An 18,609-nucleotide genomic window follows, 5' to 3' on the forward strand; every position below is an offset into this window, starting at 1 on the left:
GGTGACAGTTGGGCTTGGTGGGATATACCAGCAATTCCAGCACTAACAGAGGCTGAGGTAGGAGGATCAAAGGTTTGGGTTAGCCTAGGCAATTTAACTACTTAGTGAGATCCTATCTCAGAGTGAAAAATAACAACAGACTAGGAATGTAGCTCAAAGTGATGCCCCAGGTTCAATCTCCACCTCCCCAAAGACATTTATGAATGTCAGAGTATGACTGAGAAGAGTATAGTGACAAAATGGTGAAAAGAAAACAATTTTATTTTTTTCAGACAAGAGTCTGAAACTACGTAGTTCAGGCCTGCCTTGAATTCACAGTGATCTTCCTGCCTCAGTCTCATGAGTGCTGGTATTATAGGTATGTGCCACCATGCCTAGATAAAAGTGGTTAACATTTATTTTGAAGAAATCAGGGAGTATTTTAAAAGTAGCATTAAGCATTGCAGTTAGGAATTTAACATCAGAGAAAATAATTTTATAATTATTTCTGCAAGAAGTTTCACATTCTTCAATTCTCAAAGATTGGGAGCAATTACCTGACTGAGAAGCAGGGCGAGGGGTCCTGGGTTGCTGTTCTGGATTGGTGCCTGGTGCCATCATTGAAGATGACATATTTCCACTCTGGGGTATCATAGGAGTGGCAGGGCTGGTCATCCTTATTAATCCTAGATGAAAAAAAAATTTTCTAGAATAGTATACTGGATTTGCCACTAGTTTTGTTTCTGATCACCTATTTCACAAATATGAAAGATTTTGAAAAGTTTTTTTTTTTTTTTTTCTCCTCCAATGCCTTCAGGGAGGGTTGTGGGGATCGAACTACAGCAACCTGAGGCTGACAGCTTTGTGAAAGCAGTCACTTAAAGAACTGTGCTAGGGCCAGGCCCCCTTGAAAAGTTTTTATACTCATCACCTATCTTTTTAAAATCTAAAAATTCTGCTCTATCTCATTCAGGTATTTATGTAGATGTATTAGAAGCTCTCTCCCTTACTCTAATTAATGTTAACAGTTCTATTATTTATTTACCTTTTCTGTACAATATAGAGTACAATATAGGCATGCCACAACAGGCTATTTGTATCACTGAAAGCTCTAAAAGATCACCATCACTCACTTATATTGTCCTATATTATACTTGGAAAACTGAGGCAGGAGGATTATGAGTTTGAGGTCAGTGTGGGCAACACAGTGTTATTCTGTCTCAAAAACAGAACAGAACAAAACACAAATTAAAGAGCAAGGTAAAAGATAAACATTAGAAAACAGGGAGATGGATCTTTTGCAAATGGAGAAGAGGCCAAGAGATGGAGTGAAGGGGGAAGGACAAGAGAAAGGAGATGTAAAAAGACAAGCCTGCAGTTGGAGATCAGGAAAAGATTTCTTAAAAATAGCAAGGGACCATGAGAAATCAATCCAACAGCTGCTAGACAGGGAAAAGATGATTAACTTCAGGTTGATTGGAGTCAATGAAAAGGCAGAAGGCAGCTATCTCTATCTATCTATCTATCTATCTATCTATCTATCTATCTATCTATCTATCTATCTATCTATGTATCTATATCACAGATATTATGGCAGAGAAGTTTTGGTACAGAAAAAGCAATCTGACATATAGATAAGTGAGGCATATATAACTCTGATTAGCCACAATTAAAAAAAAAAATCTGCAGGTAGGCATATTAGTCAATATTCTAGAAATTCAACATAAGAATTTAACCTTAAAAGTCTTCTAACAGCACAGCCCAAAAGAACTACCAGTGTCCAACAGCTTCTTCAAACACCATCTGCAACAGCGTTTTTTAGCAGCTTTTCCTGTTCTGCCTTTTATGCTGCTGGCAACAACGCTTAAGTGGGCCTCCTGCACCCAGCACCTTGCTAGTTTAATTCAGCTGGGTATGATAAGTTGACCACCATTTAGAAATCCACTACAGGTGCATACAAGAAACACATTTAAATCAGAGAGAAATTCACAGACTGCAAGTCTAAGAATGTAAAACAATACTGTAGGTGACAGGAATGCAGAAAAAAGCAGGGAAAGAGAAAAGAGAAGAGGAGCAGCTATTCTACTTGCAGACAAAGTGAAATTCAAGCCAAGACTGATTAAGAGAGAAGGTCACTACATCCTTGTAAAGGGAACAATTGAAGAGGAAGTGATAACAATCCTTAATTAAATATCAATGCACTCAACTACATAAAACACTTTTTTTTTTTTTCAGAACCAGGGGTTGAACTCAGGCCCTTACACTTGCCAGGCAAGCGTTTATTCTACTGAGCTATCTCTCCAGCCCCCAATAAAACAAATATTAATGGACATTAAAAATCAAATACGCAGCAATACAACTGTATTGAAGGATCTTAATACCCCACTGCCACAAAGAGACAGATCAACTGGACAAAAAATCAACAGTAAAATATTAGAACTGAATGAAACTTTTGAACAAATGGACTTAGTAGATGTCTACAGAGTGTTCCACCTGTCATCAAAATACACATTCTTCTCAGTTGCACACGAGATGTTCTCCAAAATACACCATATACTAGCTCATAGATATATGCTTAAGTAAATGCAAAGCAATTGAAATTATCCCATGCATAGTATCAGACCACAGTGTAATGAACTTGGAAATCAATGGCAAAGAAACCATATGAACTTCATCAACACATTAAATAGTATCCTCATGAACAACCAATGGGTCACAGATGAAATGAAAAAACAAATTAAAAGTTTTTACAATTAAATAATAATGACAAGGGCTGGGGAGATGGCTTAGTAGAATAAAAGCTTCCCTGGCAAACCCAAAGGCCTGAGTTCAACCCCTGGTTCCGTAAAAAAAAGAAAAAAAAAAAAATGATGATACAACATACTGGAACTTATAGGACACAATGAAAGCAGTCTGAAGAGGGAAATTTATAGCAGTGAATACCCATGTCAGAAAAACAGAGCAAGCACAAATAAAGAACTTAATGATGAACCTCAAACTTCTAGAAAAAGAAGAGCAAGCTAAGGCAAAAGCCACTATGAGGGAGGAAGTTATAAAGATCAAAGCAGAAATGAACATACTGGAGACTAAGAAAACAAGACAATTAATGAATCAAAAACTTGGCTGTTTGAAAGATTAAATAAAACTGACAAGCCCTTATCCAACCTTATCAGAAAGACTCAAGTCAATGCATCCTGCAGAAATACAGAAGACCATCTATATGTACTTTGAGAATTTGTATTCCAGTAAGACTGAAAATGCAGAAGAAATGGACAGATTCTAGATACATATGAATTACCAAAATTAAATCATGAAAATATAAAAATCTTAAATAAACCAGTATCAATCAGCGAAAGTGAAGATATAATAAAAAAAACAAAAACAAAGAAAAGCCCAAGCCCTTAGGTGCTGGAGGGATAGCTTGGTGGAATAAGTACTTGCCTAGCAAATACAAGGTACTGAGTTTGATCCCTGATACATCCAGAACACACACACATACACACACGCCCAAGCCCTGTAGGATTCACTGCTGAATTATATAAGAAATTCAGAGAAGACCTAATACCATTATTTTTCAAACTCTGTAATGAAATTGGAAGGGAAGCAGTACTCTCAAAATTCATTCCGGGAGGCAAGTATTACCCTGGTTTCAAAACTGGAGAAGAATCCAACTATGAAAGAGAACTACTGGTCAGTTTCCCTAGTGAACATACAGCAAAATTTCTCAGTAATTTACTGGCCAACAGAATGCATCTAATCATCAAGATTATACACCATGACTCTGAGATTCATCCCAGGGATGCAGGGATGGTTCAATATACATAAATCAATAAATATATAAATCAACAAAGTACTCAACTAATAGATGCAGAAAAAGCTTTAGACAAAGTCAAAAACCCTACAGAAAATTGGAATAGATGGTCTTTATTTCAATCTTATAAAATTTCAACCTTGACAAAAGCCATCTATGACAAATCAACAGCTAACACCATACCAAATGGACAAAAACTGAAAGCTTTCACTGCAAAATAAGGACCAGGATCAGGATGTCCATTAAAAAAAAAAAAAAAAGATCAGGATGCCCACTGTCTCCACTCTTACTCAACATAGTTCTGGAAACTTTAGCCAGAACAATTAGAAAAGATTAAAAAAAATAATAGGAAAAGAAGAAAAACTATCACTATTTGCAGATGACATGATATCTCTATCTCTATCTCTATCTCTATCTCTATCTCTATCTCTATCTAGCTACCTAGCTACCTAGCTACCTAGCTACCTAGCTACCTAGCTACCTACCTACCTATCAGGAATCAAATTCAGGACCTTGTACTTGCCAGGCAGGCACTGGTACCACTGAGCTATATTTCTGGACAAAAAAACTGCTGTATTTAATAAACAAATTGAGTAATTTAGCTGTACACAAAGTCAACCAGTCAACCCTCAAAAATTAACAGCTTTTCAGTACACAAATAACAAAGTCACTGAGAGATTAGGGAAACAATACTTTTAAAATAGTACCCCAAACAATGAAATACCTAGGAATCAATCTAATGAAAGTAGTAAAAGGCCTCTACATTGAAAACTATAGTACTCTGGTAAAGGAAGTTGAAGAGGATATCAGAAAATGGAAAGATATCCCTTGCTCTTGGGTGAAGAAGGACCAATATAGTGAAAATGGCCATGCTTCCAAAACTGTTATACAGATTTAACACAGTTCTAATCAAAATTCCAACAGCATATCTCACAGAATCAGAAAAACCTACAATTCATCTGGACCAGAAGAGACCTAGAATAGCAAAGGCAATTTTGGGCCACATAGGCAAGACAAAAGGTATCACTATCCCTGACTTGAAATTATAAAGCTGTCATTAAAAACAGCACTGTAATAGCAAATACAAAACAAAACACAACAAAAACCCCACCAGACCCAAATATCAATGGAACAGATTAGAAGATGCAGAAATAACCCCAGATGTATGCAGCTATGTAACTTTGACAGAAGTGTCAAACGCATTCAATAAGAATGACAGCCTCTTTAATAACTGTTGTTGGGAAAATAGGCTTTACACGTGTCAAAGATTAAAATTGGACCCATATCTTTCACCATGTACTAAACTCAATTCAAAAGGGTTCAAAAGGGCTGGTGAGATAGCTCAGCGGACTAAGTGCCTGCTTTGGCAAGCATATGGACCAGGGTTTGAGCCCTGTGCCAGCATGCCACGCTGGCCCAATCCCTGAAGTGCTGTGAGCTGGTGAATGAGTCTAAGGATGGTGGCACACTTCTGTAATCCCAGCGCTGGGGAGTCTGAAAAACAGGAGGATCACTACAAGTTCAAGCTGTGAGTGAGACCCTGAAGCAAGTTAAAAAAAAAAAAAAAGGCTTCAAAGATTAAATATTAAAACTTAAACATTATCTGCGCTTGAAGATAGAATCTGTAAAACTCTTGAAGACACTGGTGTAGGCAAAGACTTCATGAATAGAAAAACCCTGATTGCACAGAACTATCACAAAGCATCAACAACTGGGATCTCATCTTATTAAAAAGCTTTTGCACCGAGCAAGAGAAACCACCAACAGAATAAAGAGACAACCCCTAGTATAGAAAAAGTTAGCCAGCTGCTCCTTAGACAAAAGATTACTATGGAGAACATATAAAGAACTAAAAAAAAAAAAAAAAATCAGACCTCCCAAATTTAAAGACTTAATCCAAAAATGGGCATCTGAGATGAATACACACATCTCAGAGGAAGAAATACAAATAGAAAATACATATATGAAAAAATGTTCAACATCACTGGTTATTTGAGAAATGCAACTTAAAACAATACTGAGATTCCAGGAAAGAATAGTTATTATGAAGAAATTAACTAATAACAAATTCTGGCGGGGCTATGGGGAAAAGGAATCCTCCACTGTTTCTGGGAATGTAGACTGGTCCAACCACTGCAGAAATCATGTGTGAAGGTTCCTCAGAAAACTAGGATTGGATGTTCCATTTGACCCACCTATTACTCTACTGAGTATTTTTCCAGAAGAATGAACACCGTGCCACAGCAATACACGTTTATAGCACCACAATTTGTAATAGCTACATCTTAGAAACAACTCAAATGTCCATCAATGAGGAGCAGATAAAAAAGATGTGGTCTTTTTATACACTGCAGTACTACTCAGCTATAAAGAAGGAAAATTTGAGACTTTTATAGTAAAAACTTTGAGATCATCTGTAACTTGAGATCACACTCATATGTGAAATAAAGCAGATACATGTGTAAACATTGTATTGTCTCTCAAATGTGAAAAGCTAAAAGAATAAATAGGACCCAAAATGTACAATAAATATTGTAAAATGGGAAGAAAAAGTTCAAAAAGAAAGAGAAACTGAGATGGTGGAAAAGGAGAAAAGGGAAAAGACACACACAAGATAGTTAAGATCGTTATAATACTAATTTCTCTTAGTTCACTGAAAAGAAAGGTTTGTGCTAATATTGTCTGGACAATTAAATGCCTGTATCTTGTACTCTAATTTAAAGATAACAATACACAATGTATTAACCATTATTACTCTATTATGTTTTTTTAAAATTTTATTTATGTGTGTGTGTGTGTGTGTGTGTGTGGCCAGCTCAGCCCACCAGGTGGGCGGGGCTGGCTGGCATGTGGTGCTGGGGGATTGAACCGCGGTCCCTGTGCTTTGCTAAGCTCGTTCTAAGTAGGTGCTTTAGACCACTGAGCCATCTCACCAGCCCTATTATGTTGTTTTGAAATTTTGTTTTACTTTTTTTCCCCTCTTTAAAGTAAAATTTAAAAATGCACCAATAGGGGCTGGGGAGATGACTCTGTGGCATAAGCACCTGCAAGGTTGTGATTTCAATCCATGGTACCAAAAAAAAAAAAAAAAAAAAAAAAAGGCACCAATAAATAACAAAACGATTTGCTATCTCCATATATTTCTTTTGTTATTTTTATGTTAAGCTTTTAAGTACACAGAATTTAGCTATTTTTTGGTAAAGTTTTCCTTGTATATTATACCAGTGCTCTCTTTATTTATATGCTCTTTACATCTATTTTATCTGATAAAATATTTTTGTTTTTTTCTATCTAACTTCCTGAGCCCTCATATTTTATGTATTTCCTATAAGAATGCATTGCTAAAGCTGAAATTACTACTCTTATTTTTTCTTTTTTAATCAGTGTTTATAGTTCAATCATTAGGATAGTCAAATAAGGCTTACTCTTTTTTCCATTTTATTTACCTTCCTTTTCCTATGTTATTTTCCTAGATTGATTTTTTTCACTGTGCTGTTTTACAAGACATACATTCTGTTATTTTACTGGTATCTTTGTGAGCTTGTATGGAGGTTCTAGCCAGGGAGCACAGCCTCTATTGGGCAGAGGGTGGCCTCCTCTTGGACCCAGTATGCAGCTTTGGGAGGGAGGCACATGGGGCATTGAGAGAAGAAGGGGACAACTGCATAGCCAACCAGATCAGCCAAATCAATTCTAGTAATTAATGGAGTGACAGATGTTGCAGCCAGCTTGCCCTCATATCCACTGGTTCTCTTTAACAAGTCAATAGACACATTTGAATCAAAAGCCTATTTGAGAGTCACTATCACTAAGCAATTCAACACTTAGATTTATCCCATGTTTGTCATTTAGCTCACCATTCCTTCTTAGATTTTGTTTCTTCCAGCTTAGGTTCAATTTTCTTCTTCCTGAAGTACATCCTTGAGCAGTTCAATTAACAAGGGTCTGTTAATGGTAAATTCTCTTAGCCTCCTTGAAAAGGTCTTTATTCTACCATTCTTGATAGTATACCTAGGTTTAGAAGTCTAGACTGTCAATTATTTTTCTAAACACTTTGAAAATACTATTTTAATACTTCCTGATTTCTAATGTTCTTGTTGAGAAATCAGGTATGAATCTGAGTCTTTCCTTTGTAAATAATTGGTTTTCTCTTTGTGTTATTTTTAACATTCTATTTTTCATGTTCTATAGTTTTACAATGTTGTGTTTAGGTATGCATGTAGTTGTAGTGCTCAGGACTACTAAACTTCTGATATTGAGGATATGTCTTTTTTGTTAGTTATGGAAGATTTTTAGGTATTTTCTCTTTAACTCTTATCACTCATTTATGTTCTTCTGGAACTTGTTTTCTGAGACAGGGTCTCATTATGTAGCCAGGGCTGGCCTCAAAGTCACAGTGCTCCTCCTGCCTTAGCTTCTTCTTTGTTTTTTTTTAGTTTTTCTATGATTTAAACTTTTATTTATTTTTTTTACAACTCATACAGAATTTTACTTAACAAAGTAATATGAATTTCACAGTATTTGTTGTAATACATGGTATTGTCTTACAACCAGCTATTCATATTACCAGATATATACACATAATGCCTTAGCTTCTTGAGTGCTGGCATTACAGACATGTGCCACCACATCTAGTTTAGAACTTTTATTTTTTAAATGTGTTTAGTACAGAGTCTACACGGTCTCACTACACAGACTGGACTTGTAGTTATCCTCCTATTTTCAGCCTCCCAAGTGCTGGAATTACAGGCGTTGCCACCACACCCAATCTCAGTCACCATCTCAGTGTGTCCTGGGGGCAGGGCTAGCAGGCACACCAGGGATTGAACCCTGGTCCTTGTATCTGCCTAAGCAGGAGCTTTAATCTGCTGAGCTATCTGGCCAGCCCTAGTACTCTTTTTAAATACATGTTAAATCCTCATTTTATCCCTCATATCCTCTTGACTCTATCCTATTTCTATCTCTTTATTCCTCTCACTATGTTTTGGATGATTTCTTAAAATTCAAGTTCAAATTCAGCTATTTCTAATTTGCTGAATAAGTAAATTTTCTTTTTTGATGTTTCAAAAATTTCTAGAAATTCTGTTTTTCTCCCAAAAACCCCTCTTTATGTCCTGGTAATAATCTTGTTTTCTTTTGATTTTCATTAAGCTCTCTGATATTATTACCTAGAAATTCTAGAGGAATAAAATTTAATTCTAAATTTATTTTAGGTTCATTTATAGTATACTTCAACTAAGAGAAGTCTGCAATTGTGTGAGTTGAGCGTGTGTCCCTCCACAGCTTTGGGAATATCATTTACTAACCTAAGTTATTTAATAACCTAACTTAGGTTAGTAAATGATGTTCCTGTATCATTTCACTACTATAGTAAATGTCTAACATGCAAGAAGGTGATAACTCAACAACCATTATTTTTCCAACCTTCAGTCAGAGGTCAGGCCAAGACAAATTTCCCATTTGTCTTCCTGGTCAGGGGGTGATATTTTTTCATCTATTTTTTTACTGAAAATTCTGGTTTCATGAGATTCTCAATTCTAACTTCATTCTTCACATGGACCCAAGGCAAGATTTCATCTTTTATTCTTTTCTGGCCATTAAAACTCAAATCTCTTAGCACTGATAAACTATCCTTTGTTCATTGCTGGTTAAATTTTCATGTTTGACTTCTCTTTTGCTCTGGTGAGTTCTGCTTACCTGCCTGCCTGTCTGTCTGTCAAGCTCTCTCTCTCCCCCAAGATCAAACTCAGGATTAAATGTTATATTTTATCCTGAATTTTTAGGTATTTTGTAATTGAAGAGGAAAATACTGTAAACATTTATCTGTTGAAACTAGATTTGTTTCAGAGGAATCTGTTTTTCAAAGACTGTAATTAGACAGTAAGATAATGCTCAAGAGATGAGAAACAGGTTTTCTTGATTGATGATGAGCTTTCTATTACCAGAAATTTTCAAGTTTATGCTGACTATAGGCTCAATAGTGAGACTGTAACATGCTTTTCTAGTATCAGGTAGGGACCAGATTTGTGGTTCAAAATGACAGGCAGTTTTGTTCCCAGGGGACACTTAATAATGTTTGGAGATATTTTCAGTAGTCCCAGATGAAGGGAAGGAACAGTGGTACTACTGGCATGTGGTAGATAAAGGCCAAGGATACTACTAAACATTACACAATGCATAGGACAGCCTCTCACAGCAGAGAACTACTGACACAAAATATCAATAGTACTGAAATTGAAAATCTCTGCTTGAAGGATTACTATAGCATTGCCACAAATTGTGGAATTCTATAAGGCCATGAAAAAAATATGGCATAGATTTAACTTTAGTTGCAAAAAATTCTGTTTATCAACTAACTTTCTATTGCCAAGTCTAAGGAAGTGGTGCCAAAACCAATAAACAAAGATTTCTTAGATACACAATACCAAAGTCATTTATTGTTTTAGAAAGATTTAAATCACTTTCCCTAGAAAAATCTCTGTTTAGTTTAGCTTAACATTAAATTTTGTTTGTATCCTTCATATCACAAAGACAAGTGAGAAAAGAAATTCTAAAATATGCAATATGGAGAGCGGGGGATACAGCTCAGCACTAGAGTGCTCATCTTGCACTACGCAGACAATCAGTATGTAAACAAATATACTGCCTGAGTGATGTTCGCTCTGGGTAAACTACTAAGTGATTAATACAGTCATTGTGAACTCAGGAAGGTATCTTTTTAACCAGTTGATTCCTGTATTGAATAGATTTGATAAATTATTATTGTTATATTTCTTGTTATATTATCGCATAACAGTTAATGTAAAAAGTAAGCAATTTCTGGTCATCTTGTATCTAAATAATTAGACTGGTAAGTGGTTTAATAATAGTTTACAAAAGGGAGTCTTAACATTTTAAGCCTGAAGGGAATCGATAGCATCATTTCCAGAAAAAGATTAAAGATATTTTCAGGAAACTAGGGTCAGAAAATATTAAGTCCTACAGGAGTTGAGACTAGAACCCAGATTTCCTGACTCTCAATGCCAAGTCATTATTGAGAGACCTCATTATTATTATTTTATTACTCATTATTTTTATTCGTTATTTCACTAAGCATATACAACCTGGCCCAGTTCTTTCTCTCCATTGTACTTTTAGAGCTGTTCTTCTAGTACTGGCAACTGTATCAAGTATAATGTTTCATCAAGATGATTTAACAAAAAATGCATGGGCTTCTGTGGTATCTTCGTATCCACATACAAGTCATCAATCTAGACATTTTCTACCCACTATGTAGTATTCCATGTTAGTCCAAAAACCCAGATTCTGAGGTATTAAAAAACCAAAAGAGGAAGGAAATATTTCTTCCATGAGTGAGCTCCCCTACCCTCAAGCAGGCATTCAAAAGATGATGAGCAGTATTATCTCACTTTAAGGTGAATAAACTGTTACTGGAGGAAGTATAATAAGCAACATGCAGTGGTACATTCAGTTTCAGGATAAAACACTAGTTCTAATTTTATTGCTAAGTCCTCAGCTATGATTCAGAAAGCCTGTAAATTAAGCTTCTCAAGAAACATCATTTCTTTAATAAGTACTATGGTAAGCAGGGTATGGAATGATTGGGTAGTCTTAGGCTTTTACTCCATTTCAATCATTGTGGTTATGCTTTCCTGTTTTATTTGAGTAAAGTGTCTTGCAACAGAAAAGGTTTAAAGTCACCAATATAGTGAAAAGAGTTGCTGAGTTGGGAATTAGGACATCTGTGATATGAGGTCACTACTACTTGACCCTGGGCACATCACTTTCCATGAATTCCATAGCCTCTTCTGCTTTAAGTAATATAGCCAACCCAATTGTAACAGTCTGTGAATCACAGAATATTGAGTTAATTTCTAAAGAAGGTAATTCAAGATCACTAGAAAAAGCAAACAGTTTATACCTCTCTCAAATTGTAAATCCATAAAAACACATATTCTCCCATATTTACAGATTTCACAAAAGCACACAAGAATTTTTAGCTTACAAGTTCTTGGTCCCCAAGAAAAGTGGGACATTCTCCACTTATACTATAAACACCATGAAGGTGGAAAATATTTTATTCATTTCTATTTCCAACACTTAGCATATGTCTTGACATACAAGAATACAATAAACGTTTAGTAAATGGCTCTTGCATGTACTGATGTTTAGGACATCAGTATTGCATCAAAAGACTGTAAAGACTATATGGCTAATGTTCTGTGAGCCTGGCCTCCTGGGAATGACTCATGTCTTATTTTATTTTTATTTTTATTTTTTTGGAGAACTGGGGATTGAACTCAGGCCCTTGTGCTTGCCAGGGAAGCACTTATTCTACTGAGCCATCTCTCCGGCCCCTTCATGTCTTACTTTAGTAAACAGAGATGTGAATGTGCCATTAAGCTTCTTACCTAACTTGTAGGACTTAAATGATCATACCTTAGTAAACAAAGCCAAAAAGGGAAATTAGTAAAATGTCACAGCATTAAGGAAGAGGTCTTACCTGGACCACCTGCCATGGGAAATCCTGCCTCCATTCTAACCGAATTTCCAGCTCCCATGGGACCATTCATTCTCACATCTTGGCTTCGGTTCTGAGCCAAAGCCAGGTTGATAGCACCTTCCCCTAAAAATGACAGTCAAATTATAAAAAAATAAAGCATCAGAATAAAATCCAAGTTTGATTTAAAGAGGTACATAATGTACAGCATTAGTTTTGTGTTTCTGAAGAATTACAGTAATTTTACTACCACAAAAAAGGTGGGTCGATATTATGTGTCTTTCTTCAGTCCATTTGCACAGGTTTGCTTACATGAAACACAAAAGCATAACAAATTACACTTCTGCTTACAATAGGGAAAATAGGCGATTATTAAATTAGGAGCTTAAATGAGCTTAGAACTCTTAATATTTTCAGCTACCTCACATGCATGTGTATGCATGAGCAAAAAGTAGAGATATGTGTAGGTTTAACAAAAAAAGATATGATGGTATGGTGACACTGTAATACTTGTGATTATAGCAATTTCTTTTCAGTAACTACAATATAAAAAGATTTTAGCACAGAAATTCATGCAAAACAGGTAGGTAGGCTGCTACTATTATATATCCAAGACACCTGATGATAAGACCATCATTTGTATAGGATTTTGTTTTTGCTTTGGGAATAGTGTGGACTAAATCCAGGGTCTTGCACATGTTAACTCCTAGGGTTTTTAATACTAACAAAATTTTACCCCTTTTGATCTTCACAATAACTTAATAAAAGTGTCCCAATTAAGTAGACCCTGAATTTAGAGGTAGCATAAAAAAGGGTTTCTAAAACAAGTTTCAGAATGCTACTTGTGCTTAATCCACAACTTTGACTACTGTTACTATGTAAGACAACACCACCTTGTGGACACTTAAAATATAGTTAGCTTGTGGCTGAGGAGTTGAAAGGCTGCATTTCAAGGCTTGCCATACTGGACCTGCCATGTAGGCCCCGCCCCCAGGGCATGCTGAGAATGCAATTGAGACTGGGCGTGGTGGTGTGCCTGTAATCCCAGCTCTTGGGAGGCTGTAAACAGGCGGATCACTACTAGTAATGAGACCCGAACACCCTGTAGACCCTTTCCTAAAATACAAAAAAAAAAAAAAAAAAAAAAAAAATCTTGCCATACTATAAAGCCTTGGTTTTACAGCAAGATAATAAAGCAGAAAGTAAATAAATGTATGAAGGCTTCCTCCACTGATGTAGGCCAGCCTTGTGTGTTTATTTTAAACAGAGAGGTTGGCTGGTCATAGGGAACAACATTTTACCAAAAAAGTATTAATCACTGGGGGATACAAGATACTGTGGGGGCTGGGGAGATGGCTCAGTGGAATAAGTGCTTCCCTGGCAAGCGCAAGGGCCTGAGTTCAATCCCCGGTTCCGCAAAAAAAAAAAAAGGGGGGGGGCGGCTGGTGAGGTGGCTTAGTGGTCTAAAGCACCTACTTAAAACAAGTTTAGCAAAGCACAGACCTTGGTTCAATCCCCCAGCACCACATGCCAGCCAGCCCCGCCCCCTGGTGGGCTGAGCTGGACACACACACACACACACACAAATAAAATTAAAAAAAAAAAAGATACTGTGACTTGCCTATAAGTCAAAAGAGGAAGAGTTAAGAGAGGAAAAAGAGTACTGGTTAATTTCCACCAATAAGAAGTAACTTAAAATATACAAAACTTGCTAAGATATTTTAAACAGAGATTGAAACGGTATCAGATCATGTCATTCCTTTGTTTAATATTACTCCATGCTTTAAAAAACAAAAACAAAACTAGGGGCCAGGGAGATGGCTCAGTAGAATAAGCACTTGCCTGGCAAGTGTAAGGGCCTGAGTTCAATCCCTGGTTCTACAAAAAACAAAAAAACCCAAACAAACAAAAAAGCTAGATGAGATAGCTCAGTGGAATAAGCATCTGCCTGGTAAGTGCAAGGTCCTCAGTTTGATCTCTGGTACCACCACCACCAAAAAAACCCCCCAAAAACAAAACAACCCTCCATGCTCCCCATTGTTTTCTAGTCCAGTGCTGATAGTGGAAACATGAGACACACATTTTGTGTAATATAAAATCTTCTAGAAGCCATAGCACAAAAGGTAAAAAAAGAGATGAAAATAACATTTTATTGATACATCCACTATATTATTATTTCAATATATAATCAATACAAAAGTTACTAACAATATTTTACATTATTCTTCGAGGTACCACTTTTTAAAAATCCAACTTACTTATTTATTTATTTAATGTTATTTGGTATAGGGTCTCACTATGCAGCTCAGACTTCAGTGATCTTCCCGTTTTTTGCCTCCCCAGTGCTGAGATTGCAGGCATGCGCCACATCAGGTCTTCGAAGCTGGCTCAGCATGCCTGGGGGTGGGGCCGGCGTGGCACATGGTACCAGGGATTGAATCCCAGTCCCTGCTCTTGCCTAAACAAGCGCTTAGTCCACTGAGCTATCTCACTAGCCCTCCAAAATATTTTATACTTACAAATATGTCAATGTGGACAAGCGACATTTAAACATGTGGCTCTTGTATCGACAGCCCAGATCTAGCTCTTGCCTTAACCTCTGTAATCTTACCTTCATGTTATCTTCTCCTTCAATAACAAGGATTCAACTTCACTTTTTCCTTTCATAGCCACATCAAGCTGCATCTCACCTCAAGGCTTTTCTATGTACATCTTGTTTCTTTTGCCTAAACAGTTCTCTGCATTCTTCCCATAACTAGCTTCTCAATTTTCATGTAATCTTAAATACTAAATGCACAAATAGGCCTCCTTTAACATCTTATCCAAGGTCAGGTCACCCTTATCAGAACATCTTATCATTTCTTCACAGCACATCCTATGAAACTACTGTTCACTTCTTATTTGCCTCCCTATCACCACAGAAGTTAAACAAACTGGGCAAGGTGGTGCACACCCATAATCCCAGTACTAGGGAAAGTGAGGTAAGATGATTATTGGGAGTTAAAGGCCAGCTTGGGCTACAAAGTGAGCTCAAGGCCAGCCTGAACTGCATACGGAGACTCTGACTCAAAAAAAAAAAAGGACTAAAAAAGAGAAGTTAATCATAAACATGCTTTAGTTCTTTACACGTTGTTTCAACAAAATTATTAGTAACATTTTTTGTTCACAAAAGTGCCCTAATTTAGATGAGAAATTATTCTGTTATCTAACTATACCCTTCATACATTGAAAAGTACCTGGCACATAGAACTTTGGTAGGTGCTCATTAGCTAGATGAGTAGTAAGCTTACAAAGAATTATAGACTTTTTCTATATTATAAATGCATTTCTAGAAAATTTCATATCCAATAATAAATCTCATACTGAAAAATAAGTTTGCTGGGAAAAACAGACTTGGGGCATACTCAAAACCTCTGAGGCTTTCTAACTACAGCTCTAATAAAAACGATAATTAGTGAAGCAAAATCTTCAAAAATAATAGAATGGAAATGCCTGGTTAAAGGTGCTGAGACAGTGCAGATCCAATGCTTCTCTGAAGCAGTGGGGCTGCTGTTAAAGGAGGCACAAAAGAAAGTCCAACTATTCATAAGCTGAGATACATGCAAGGCTAGGATACATGTCTAGGGAAGGTCCTGAATGTAAATCCTAATTTTTAATTTTTTAGAACCAGAAAGGATTCCAGCGTATGAAGTGGCTAAGCTAAAGACTTTTTATCTTACTGACAATTATAATTCCATTTCCACCAGACCAGCTTCCTTTCATTTTAACGGAAAAACCTACGTATGAATAAACACAATTTCCACGTGACACTATTATTATTGCCCTAGTTGCCTACTGCATATAAACCAGCTGATTATCGGAGAAACTCAGGTGAAGAACTTGCAGCTATGAAACTTGCCAATTAGGGATTCACAAACTACACTCAAGGGGCCAAATCTAGCCCACTACCTGTTTATTTAAATAAAGTGTTACTGGAGCCCAGTCATGTTCCTTCATTTACGCATTACCTATGGCTGTCTCTGCCAAATTACAAGGGTTAAATACTTACGACACAGATCTTATGGCCCAAAACATTTATTCCTGGCCCTTCATAGAAGTTTGTAGACTTTGTTTTCGATTCCCATGAATTTACAGAACAAATGTCCTCAGAAAACTCAGACTTAAGATTATTCTCCCTAACTCCCTGGACAAAACTAAAAACTGGAATGGTATAAGGAATATATATATATATATATATATATATATATATATATATATATATTTTGCGGTACTGGGGATTGAACTCAGAACCCTGTGCTTGCCAGGAAAGCGCTTATTCTACTGAGCTATCTCCTCAGCCCCCTGGAATATTCTTTTAATGGACAATAGACTGTGCTACATAGTGAATTCAAAACCAGCCTGAACTACATCGTGAGACCCTATCTCAAAAAAATTAAACCAAGGGGCTGGCCAGATAGCTCAGCAGACTAAAGTTCCTGCTTAGGCAGACACAGGGACCAGGATTCGATCCCTGGTGTGCTGTGCCGGCTCTGGCCCTGGGATGCACTGAGACAGCCACTGACACTGAGCATGGAGGCATGCGCCTGTAATCCCAATCAATGGGAGGCTGGAAACAGGAGGATCACTTGAGTCTCATCTGTGCAGTGAGACCCTGTAGACCCTATACTAAATACATGAAAAAAAAAATTCAGGTACATAGTTAACAGACTATAAAATATCCAGAGTTAAAAAACAAAACAAAACAAAACACAACACTATGTACTCCCTAAAGGATAAACAGGTTATATGTTGTTATTTTACCCAGTAGGTGTTTGACTTCACTTTACTCAACTGTTCATCCTATAGACTACTACTGTGAATTAATTTTACTTTTCTGAATCCTTTTAGATTTTTTTTTACAGGGAATTGAGCTTAGAACCTTATACTTCCCAGGGTTATATTCCCAGCTCTTTTTAGGTGACCCAACAATATTTCTCATAATAAACTGGTTATTGTTTAAGCCATTACTTCCTCATTTATCAAGTGATAAGATTATTTCCCAATCCACAAATAACTCTCTAAGTAGTCTTTGTTGGTACTGTCCCTCTTGGGACATAGAAACTTACAATCCTAGACTATACAACATATGTGTCATTCCTAACTGACAAACTTTTCAGCTACTGAGGTTTCACTGAACATTTAGGTTATAAGTAAGTATAGGGTCAGAAGCATTTGAGCCGTAAGTAGAAGGGAAGGATGAATCACTGGTTACCACTTTGTTGGTATCAACACAGGAGGGCAAGAGAGGGTGCTGATTCATTATATCCCCCAAAGAGAAGCAATCCCTGTATGTTCATACTTCATGAATTGGTCTCCCTTACTAAGGTCATGAGCACTTTTATGTTCATAACAGCAAGGAACATTTTTTTTTATGATTACATTCCAAGTGTTAAAGCAAAGTGGTAACTATTATATTCTTCCTTTGCTTTCATTCAACACACATTTACTAAAGAGCCTAACATGTAGTACTGGGTGAGCCAAAGATATAAAAATTAGTAAAACCAGGGGTCAGGGAAATAGCTCAGTAGAATAAGCACTTGCCTGGCAAGTGTAAGGGCCTGAGTTCAATCCCTGGTTCTGAAAAAAAAAAAAAAAAAAAGTAGCAAAACCAGATCTGGTCCCTGCACTCAGTCTACAAGTGAATGAAATAATAACCAAATAATTGCTTTAATGAAAGTGTAAGATAAATGATCTTAGATAAAGAACAGACTTTTGTGAGAATGTATTACAAGACTGAGGTAGGGTGTTCAGAAACTATATCCTCAAGAGTTGGCTAGTACTAGAAGGCTGAGTAGACACTAATTAAGAGAAAGGAACTGAACTTCATATATAGATGAAATAAATTCAAAGGACCTGTGAAGATGATAAAATTATGTGTTTAAGCCATTGGAAACAAGAAAAGGTTGAGACACTAGAAAATAGAGAACACCTAACCTCCAGACTTAAGAGGTTGGACCATGCAAGGCCTTAGGTCATGGTAGTTTTTGTCTTTATTCTTTGAACAAGAGCAAATAGAGTTTTAAGTTTAACAGAGAAACAGACAGGTAGCAATGGAAATCATGCTAATCGTGTAGTTTTTGTCTTTATTCCTTGAACAAGAACAGAGTTTTAAGTCCGGTGTATATGTGTGTGTCTGTGTTGGCCCTGTTTTTGTTTTGAAAAGGATAAGTGCAGTGAAATTATCTGAAAAATGACCACTGCTATAAAAGGACTATTAGGGTCTCCTAATCTATTAGATGAATAAAATATTAAAGTTGTGTGTGTATATATATATATGTGT

The 18,609-nt window shown here is 36.5% G+C and overlaps 1 protein-coding gene across 8 annotated transcripts in view; it reads right to left on the minus strand.

The window, feature by feature from the left end:
• The window catches only part of Ncoa6 (nuclear receptor coactivator 6), a 97,667-nt gene that overhangs the window by 32,273 nt on the left and 46,785 nt on the right, over nt 1–18,609 (minus strand). For all 8 annotated transcript variants that reach the window (XR_002821014.1, XM_023714778.1, XM_023714776.1 and 5 more), the window contains 2 exons: nt 12,294–12,416; nt 537–665 (listed from right to left, as the gene is read on the minus strand). Coding sequence is in view for 7 of the 8 variants with exons in the window: in XM_023714778.1 (XP_023570546.1) it covers nt 537–665; nt 12,294–12,416 (252 nt within the window). In the remaining variant the exon portion in view is untranslated. The remainder of the gene's footprint in view (nt 1–536; nt 666–12,293; nt 12,417–18,609) is intronic.

The sequence above is a fragment of the Octodon degus genome, unplaced genomic scaffold (assembly GCF_000260255.1).
Source record: "Octodon degus isolate 3935 unplaced genomic scaffold, OctDeg1.0 scaffold00037, whole genome shotgun sequence".
Taxonomy (NCBI): Eukaryota; Metazoa; Chordata; class Mammalia; order Rodentia; family Octodontidae; genus Octodon; species Octodon degus.